The following is an 8,939-nucleotide window of genomic DNA, read 5'->3' on the forward strand; positions in this document are numbered from 1 at the left end:
AAATCCTTGGAACTCTCCACAAGCCAAAGGGAAAATAGCCCCAGCAAACATTTTTTGAGTTAAACTAGACTAAACTAGATTAAATGAGACTAAGACAGTATCTTCCTCCAGCTGCTGTTGCTTTCCCTCTGGCATTCAGAGTGCAAACCCAGTTAAGCAGGAACTTTTTGGGGCCTTTTTTGTGTGCCAAGCTCAATGGTGGCACTTTAAAACCAAAAGCAAATTGGTAATGGTTGTCTGTAATTAAATGGGCTATGAATTGCTTTAGTTCATTTCCTTCAAGCTCAAAGCGTGGCTATAGTGCTGGTACTAATGCTAAAGCAGAACTTGTCTTTATTTGATAATGTCAGCCAGGCCCAATTGCAACTAAGAGCCCTCAATGAGGCGGTTGTATGTTTAGATAACAAGAGAAGAGTGAAGAAAAGGAGGAGGTAATAACGTGATGCGTCTGATGAACACTTTTACAATGGTGGAGAAGAGGGAGGTGGTATATGCAGCACTGACTATTCATCTGGGTCATACCAACTTTCAGAATTCTCCAAATGTTAATAGAAGATTATGCTGTCAGTTTTAAACAGCAACAGTGAGAAAAGCTTCTTGTCTTTAATGCAGTAGGGACTGCTGCCTCCGCAGCTGGATTGTAGATAAATGCCTCTATGTAGCCCTTTAGCAAGTTTTATGAAAGGAAGTAATGGGTGTTTGGTGTTTTTGGAAATGTTGCTTTCATCTCAACGGCATCTATGATGTCCAGCTTAAAGTGAGAGAAGAAGAAAATTATTCTACTTTGTGCACTCCTGTTGCTCTGTTTATACTTGACCACCTTTAAATTTGTTTATTGTTGTTTATTGATTGATGTTCGTACAACATGTGACTAACATATAATGTCCACACCTGTTGCACTCTTTTAACACCTTTTTTCCTATTGGTTCCTAATTTCTGTTAGAGGTTGATTTGAAAATGCCAGCAGTATCAACTGCAGTTTTACAAAGACAAAACCTCAAAGCACATCTGAAACATTTTTGATAATGCTGAAAGTTACTGTGGGAGGGATGAATGAGAAGTATCCAGTGGGATTATTTTCTTCAGAGAGACCAACCTAAACTTCCCCATAATTTGGGCACTCCCATGATAATGAAAAATCAGTGGCGTGTGAAGGAGAAATATTGAAATGTTAGGGGGCCAGATGTTTTGTGAAGGAAAAGCAAAATATATAAAATGGAAAAAGCTGAATATCATAAAGAATAATTCCCATTGCTAATAATCACAATTCTGTGCGAAAAACAAGAGAGGTATCAGCCATTTTCTTCTTATAATCTTCATCAAATTTCTTATCCTGTGCCACAGTGAAATGATTCTTCCAGTCCCCGACAACCCCTAAGAAACAGCAAAGCAAAAAAAGAAAAAAGATTAATTTACCAGTTTTTCCTGAAGCCCATTAGCCATGACTCACTAGATACTTGTACTTCAAGGCTTATTTCAAAACAGAATGACAACCAGGAAGACAGAGCTGATGCCAATAACAAACCTCAGTACCTTTTCTCATGAATGGGGAAACAGAGTGATCCATTATTCCCTGAAACTCCTTGGTGTAGTTTGTCATGGGGTTTCCCTTCATTATCTCAAACGAGGTGTAATGGAGTATCTTGTTTAGAACCTCCTGATTCACGTCCCTCTCCAGGAACTTCAGAATCTTCTGAATTTCTCGCTTTGGATTCTGCAGAGAGAATAACATGGGATAAGATACAGAGCCAGGAAAAGCAAAGAAAGTACAGCGTTAAAGTTGCAGTTGTTAGGGTGAGACGATCAGGTTATCCGAAGATTTACTGATACAGCTGCCATTATAATAGAAAACTGTTAATCATAGGTAGTATCTGCTGGACTTACAGATTTCAGAGCTCTATAAACATACATTCAGCCTTTTACCTCCTTCATGTCTTCATAGAAGAGGTAGAGAATACGATGCTTATCTTTTGCCTTCCACCATCCTTTCACATGGTCATACCAGGAACCCCACAGCACTGAAAAAGGAGTAACATCAGCAGCAGGTATAAATGGCCAAACTGTCTTTAGGTATCTGTGGCACTCATGTTTTCCCCATAACCAGTGTCTGGGCATTTCCCAGCTGGTTTTGAATCATGACTGCTGTGCTCTGTGCTTATCACAGCATTTGTGCTATTAATCCCTCAGGCGTATGGATGCTTAGAGCAGGATTCACGGGCAACAAATGCAGATGCTTACCCCTGAATGAAAAACCTAGGCTGCCTTTACAGTCAATGGAGAGAAACAGATGTTTCTAGAGTGATTCATCTGATCAGCCGGACAAGACCGGTCTTAATCAGCCCTGCTTTGTTTGGACAGGGGGTTGGACCAGATGGACACCAAAGGTCCCTTCCAACTTGCAATATTCTGTGATTCTAACTGGTTAAAATACGTGGTATGCTATCAGAAGTGCCTGTTTTTCTCCAGCAATTACCAAGATGACTTGCTTGGACAGAGGTAGCTATGTTCTAGGTGTCTGCACTGGGACAGATGGCTCCCAAGCTGAGCTGGTCACACAAGACACAAGGTCTCCTTTAGACTGTCATGCTGGTCCAGAGAGTGCTGTTGCTAGGCCTACATGGTGGCAAAAACATTAAGGACCTATGGAAGCTTTACTGACCAAAATTGCAGACTGCCACCCACCTGAGCAGGTTTTCTTTCTGCGATATAAGCACCTTTTTTAGAAAAGGAAGAATCAGCTTCTGTTGTTGCCCGTCCTTAGCTAGATAACTGCCTTTGTTCAGATGTCTGATTTTTATACAGATGAATTTAGGTAAAAAGACTCCCTTAACTCAAATTCACACCGTACATTTCTACACAGAATTAAATCTTGGATTCTTGTGTATCAGGCTAGAGTAAAATGAATTAAACCACTGTTTCTTCCCAGCTGCCTTCTAAGCAGGTATCTTTTAACCTCAGAAAGGAGAAATTAATCCTAAAAATTGTCACATATGTTTCTGAATGATAATAGAATAAAGAGCACCTCTTCCCCCCCCCCCCCCCCCCCCCAATGGGAATGTAAAGATAGAATTAATCCTTTAGGTACTAATAAAAACCCATGGATGAAGATAAATCTCTACTGAAACACCTTCAGTAAATATCCTTCTGTAGAGTGTCAGCAGTGGATTTCAAACCATAGCTGAAAAAAAAATAAATAAATGATGTCACGCATTTTTTAAATGAACAAAATCTCATATACAACTAGTTGGAGTTCATCACCTTTTCCAGTCATGAATTTCTCTATGAACTCCTCCCAGGTTCCTGGGTCAGGCATTCCTTTATTCATTCTGTGGAAATGGTAGTACGACACCAGGTTGTCTTTTGCATTTCTCGCCACATAGATTATCTTTATTGATATGAAAAGAGAGAGAAAAAATAACTTACACGTGCTTATATAGGTATTGAGCATCTCCTGGAGTTTTCTCTTGGAGCCTGATGAAAGAGGCTTAAGAGATTTTGCTTTGAAGCTGCCATTTTCTGAAATCTAATGCTTAGGTAGCTTGGTCATGACTTCTTTAGTTTCACACAGGCTTTGCACATTGAAGGGAAAATATCTGGGGAGACCTTAGGTTTCTCAAAGATTCTGGAAACCGTATTGAGTCCTGGTTTATATCACTTTATTTGCAGGTGAAGTAGAATTGAGTCCTACCTCTTCAGCCTTACCTTACAGTTTTGTTCCCAGAAGGAAGGAGGCACCAGCTGCACAGGGAGATGAGTTTTTATTGTTCGTGGAGAAGGCATAGCTTCAGCTAACTCCAGGCCTGTGGGATGTTTCATTATGAGATGTGGCTTGTTCTCTAAATTACACTAGCACTTCTTTGCTGTTGTCATATGTGTGATTTTGACTGTGACTTTTCAGCAGTTCACCTTGCAATGATCTTTCATCTCCAAAGCAATTACGTAGCAGTGTAACATATACAACATTGCATAAGCACCTCCAGTGTTTCTAGGAAATTTTTACCTACGTATTCAAGGAGGAAAGGGGGAACGCTGATTCATATCTTCTTGCTTTCTTGGGCCCATGTCTAATCCCTGCATTCCAAGGGATAATGTTGAATACTAATTTATATTTACAAAACCAAAGTTTTTCCTTCACAATATTTAGTGATCTCCTTTCACTTTGCAGGTAAGAAATTTTTGTTTCTTTCTAGGATATGAGAAGAGTAGGCTGGCTGACTAGACTTTCTGGATAGCATGTAAAGAGAAGATAGGAGAATGATGGACAGTGGATTTTGAGTAGCTATGGATATATGGGAATACTTGGGAATATCTGGTGATATGTGGAGATGTGTTCCCCCCCCCTTTTTAAACATCTATCATGACCTCTATCATTTTTTTTCCTATCATTATCTATCATCCTCTGTTATCCTCTATCATTTTTTTTTTCTCTCTCTCTCTCTGTCAACACAGTCTAGCTTAGAAAATTAAAAATAGCACTTCTGCTGCAGAGTTAGTCAAGCTTTTTAGCTTCAAATGTGAAGAGAGTCTGGCTTAAAGATTTGTGTGGAACAGGAGCCCTTGCAGGGGGAAGACTTGTAGGAAACTGTCTTTGCAAAAAAGTCAGGCCTGCTGGTTGCCTGAATGCCCCATAGCTTGTTTAGGTCACTAGACCCTAGAACTTAAAAGCAGTTACTCGAAACAGTAGCAAAACCACTGAAAACGTTATCCACCTTTTGGGAATACATCCATGATGTAGGTTTATCTTCCATATAGCCCCTAATGAGAGAATGGGTTTCAATTGCCTCCGCAGTGCCATTTTACGCATACCTGCTGCTGTTTTAGGTACTGTGGAGTATCACACACAGCTTTCAGATGCCACTGCAGAACAGCATGGTCTTCAGTAGCGCCTAAGTCACATCTGCCAGCCTTGCATCAGCTTTAGTAGCACTAGATGTTTATGTTAAAGCAACTGAACTGATCCCTAATACCCAATACGGTGGATAATTCAGTGACAAAGCAAGCAGGACCTTTCCCAGGAAACCTGTGGCATCAGCACTAGGCACTTGTTTTGTTTCATTTTGTCTAAAATACAAACCTTTGTGTGTAATATTCACCTGAGTAACTCACGGCTGAAGACTCTTGGATAGACCACTCAAGGAAAGGGTGGCGTCTGTAAGTAGTGGCACGTCTACACTTATCAACATCTCCATTTTGTTGAATCATATCCACTATCTCCTGTGTCCATGTGGTACCTGAAAATGTTTAGATGTTTCCCTCAGGGATATCCAAGAGTCTCTTCTGCTAGGGAAGTGAAAGCCAGAAGGATGGACTCCATATTAAAGGAGGAAGAAACAGCCCAGAAGTTGATGGACAAAGTAGAAAGAGAGGAAAATGGAGGAAAAATGCATAATTAGGAATACAAAGGTAATTCCCAAAGCACAGTTTCAGGGATTCCATTTTAGACAGGCTTCTTCTTGCCAACAGAAATAAACCCCCTCCACCCCCGCCAGTAATAAAAAAGCTCTGGGATAAACTCACTATTATTTGGAGATTGTATTATTTGCAGAGAGAAATGAAATTCCCTCCTCCCAATTTTCATACCTCACAAAAATTCAGGTATTTCAACATTTGTTTTCATCCTGAATTTGAGTGAAAAAATGAAATACCTGAACTTTGAGTGAGTAAAAAAATTCTTACACTTTGAAAATATATAAAAAATTGCAGTATTTTCAATGTTCCCATTTGAAATGCTTTAATGAAGTTCAGTACAACATTTCATCTGCCTGAGCTACTGCAGCATCTTATAAGAGTTACAGTATTGTGTCTCTCATGTACCTCTTTTCCCTTGTAGCCATGATCACTGGGTTAACCACATCTCCTCCGAGGTACTGTGACAGATCAGCTAGAGAACAGGCTAATGGATAACTTGAAAAGCAATGTGGGAAGGAAACTCAGCCCTTCTTAAGATGCTTGAATTGTGCATCTCTGGCAGATAGAACATAATGTCAAACAGACTCCTAACTTTATTTCTTTTTGGTTCAATGGCTGAGAGGTTTTAATCCAGGCTGGATAAAGTAATGTGGTTTTGCTTTCAGTATACAAAGAGGAAATAAATTAAAAGCTTTTAGGTTTTAAAAAAATAATGTTTTGGGTTTTTTTGTAATAATGTTATTTTTTTCCCTACTGAAAAAAATACTTAAAAATTCTTGCTAATTCAAGTCATTGTTTTTTTGTGATCATTAAATGTTCCTGAATCTGTTCCTGAATCCCCTAAACTGTACATGTTTGTATTTATCCAGGATTAATATTGATGCTTGTTATTCATTGTTTTCCTGTGTGGTAAGTATAAAGGGTCTGGTGAAGAGGAGAAATAGTAATGAGCTAAGTGGCCAATCACTGAATAAAATAGCAGATAGCTAGTATTAATGGTGGGTATTTTATTTTATTGCCTGAAATTATTAGGTGAATTTGGTTATTTCCTTTAAATAATTAACCCATTTCCAGAAATAAGTACCGGTTTACACACCAAGTCATTCCCAAATACATAACACAATTCATAGCTGTTCAGTCAGTTTCTGTTATTTCTTAGTAATGCTGACTTTTTACTAGGCTTTGTTAAATCATTACCTATTGGTGGAAAACTTCTATTGTTGCCATTAATACGTATGTATATAATCTAAATCAAAGGAAACATTTAAGTATAGGTAATTAGATTTTGGCCATTTGAACTTCAATATTAATATATGGTTGTTACTTCTACCAAAGGAGTTGGAAGTTACTAGTCATAGCTGACAGAGCTTCATGTCTTTAAAATATGTCTGGTTTGAGATTAAACAAATATCAGTCACAATAGAACAATATAATTTTCAATTCCAACAATAAGCACCATCCCAACTTTTCTATTCTGTTTCCTACCCACACCAACCTGCTTTTGCATAGGTTGCGATCAGCAGATCGTCAGGTCTGGCTTTGAACTTCCACACTTGGTCCCATGTGGTGCACATTGTTTTTGTGAAGGGAATACCTTCCACTTCACCTATCTCAACTTGGCGCAGTGGCTCTTTCAGACTCAAATCTTCCATTTTATCCAGGGCCATTGAGCACTGCATGAAGAAAGAAAGGCTTGGAATTAACACGGTTGCTCTAAAAAAAAAATCTAAATTTACTCATCCATTCTTGAGGTCTTTCATTGACCAAATTCCATGTCCTCTGATTTTTTGGCTATGATTTGGCCTATCTGGATCCATATATAGGCTTCTTAAAGCTGGATCTAATTTTCAGAAATGCTTGGTATATTGCTGTTGGTGGTTCTCAGCATCTCTAAAAATCACTCTGTTTATTCAGATACAAAAAGAGAAAAAAAGCCATTATTCCCATCTTAAACGTTTTATCAAACATATTTCTATAAAGTTCTGATTGTAAGTATGTGGCCTTTGAAAGGCAAGAAAATATAATCAGAGGTGTGATTCAAAAGAAGGTGGAGCATAACAGGTTCCACTGAAGCCAGCATACAGGACCCAAAGCTTTCTTTTAAAAGAAAATAAACAGAAGCACCTGCTAACACCCTTTAGACGTCATACTCACAAAAATATTTGCAGAGTTTTTCTGTGTTTTGTTCCAGGAGCTTTTCGCTCTTAGAGCTCTTTGCTGTGTATTGACATTTGTTGCAGATAAATAACCTGAACTAGATAAATCATTAACTAAAGGTTGTTAGACTTTAATTATTTAAATTGACCTTGTTAAGATGACTGCCTATTGTATAGTGTTACAGTAACTAGTTATTGATTTCTGGATTTCTCTCAAGGAGGCCTTTTCTTAGCCATTAACCTTCAGAGCTCCAGAATCTGGTCAGAGGAAAGTTCTGCTTAAGGGGAGGCTACAGAAATCATCTCGATTAAATATATAAGCCAGAAAAGAGAAAAGACATTTCAATCCCAACAGCAAACATTGCAAAAGTATTTTCTTTCGTTTTCTTGTTTACTCACACCCAATTTCCCACAGATTCAGTCGAGCAGAAGATGAGGTTGGGTTGGTGGCTGGGCAGTGACCCAAGAAATTTAAAAAAAAAAGAGAAGGAAAAAGAAACTTGCCAGAGAATTTTTCCCACTTGAGTGTCTTCAGTCCTTGGCTGTATTGATGACTGTGCACCAACTTAGATCTTCAGGCAGAAGTAGGATGGAAGCTTGGGTGGAGTTTCTGTTCCTCCTATGAGTGTGAGGAGAGCAAAGGAGGAGGTACAGCAGCAGCCAACAGCTGAACAGTTTTTCTGGCTTGGTTTGTGAACTCCTTTTTAATCCTGTGAAAGAAAAAATACTTTGAATTTTCATCTAAAGCATGATTCTTTACTGGCAACAACATTAAATGTCGGTCAGTGGCTGCAGCAAGATTATTTTAACTCGTCTCTGTCATTGTCAACAGTCTTGGAATAATTCATTTTCTTCCCAATATCTAATCTAAATTGCAAAATAGTTTATTATTTGTTAATAACCTAAGATCAATGAGAGTGAATGAATTACAAATAACTTGGTTCCATTTTCACCATGTGCTGCACCATGCTTATTTAATAGATGTCTAAGGGTCTGTTTCATTGCTGGAGCCAGCCCTTTATGCTTTATAGCAATTTTTAGACAGGTTCACTTCTTAACTAGCTTGGCATTATGGGGTTAGGGATCACTACATATTTGGTAATGTTCTTTTGTAAGATTTAAGCCCCTGCCTATCTTTAAGTCTATATGAGATACTGGGAGAGATAATGACATGCCCCAGACTAGCTAGCCGCAAACAGCACAGTAGCACTGGCTGCCAAAAGCATGCCAGTGACACTTTTATATCTAGTTCCCAAGCTGTTGCAGTCATCCTGAAATGTTTGATTGCATCAGGAAAAGCTGTTCTTGGGCAAAAGGTAGGCCACTGCAGCTGAACTCAAGCAACTTTGAATGGATTGTGTTCATAAAGAAAAA

At 38.7% G+C, this 8,939-nt stretch overlaps 1 protein-coding gene across 2 annotated transcripts; it reads right to left on the reverse strand.

Annotated features, from left to right (window-relative positions):
• Positions 1–801: 801 nt before the first annotated feature.
• Positions 802–8,125, reverse strand: SULT1C4 (sulfotransferase family 1C member 4). Of its 2 annotated transcripts, none has more exons than XM_049834110.1 (8): positions 8,070–8,125; positions 6,905–7,082; positions 5,094–5,231; positions 3,703–3,800; positions 3,259–3,385; positions 1,924–2,018; positions 1,534–1,714; positions 802–1,374 (listed from the first exon to the last, which is right to left on the reverse strand). In XM_049834110.1, exons 2-8 carry the CDS (start codon positions 7,074–7,076, stop codon positions 1,262–1,264), a joined length of 924 nt encoding a protein of 307 aa, XP_049690067.1. In that variant the 5' UTR covers positions 7,077–7,082; positions 8,070–8,125; the 3' UTR covers positions 802–1,261. The 2 variants fall into 2 exon arrangements, with proteins under 2 accessions (XP_049690067.1, XP_049690068.1); XM_049834111.1 differs by lacking the exon at positions 8,070–8,125 and adding an exon at positions 7,564–7,605.
• Positions 8,126–8,939: the final 814 nt, after the last annotated feature.

This window comes from Accipiter gentilis, chromosome 31 (genome assembly GCF_929443795.1).
Source record: "Accipiter gentilis chromosome 31, bAccGen1.1, whole genome shotgun sequence".
Taxonomy (NCBI): Eukaryota; Metazoa; Chordata; class Aves; order Accipitriformes; family Accipitridae; genus Astur; species Astur gentilis.

Excerpts from the sequence above, each read along its gene's own strand:
- SULT1C4 (XM_049834110.1), bottom strand. The coding sequence starts at position 7,076 with ATGGCCCTGGATAAAATGGAAGATTTGAGTCTGAAAGAGCCACTGCGC. Across the intron at positions 1,715-1,923 it reads TCTATGAAGACATGAAGGAG|AATCCAAAGCGAGAAATTCA; the intron begins GTAAAAGGCTGA and ends TTCTCTCTGCAG. Across the intron at positions 1,375-1,533 it reads TTCCCCATTCATGAGAAAAG|GGGTTGTCGGGGACTGGAAG; the intron begins GTACTGAGGTTT and ends GCTGTTTCTTAG.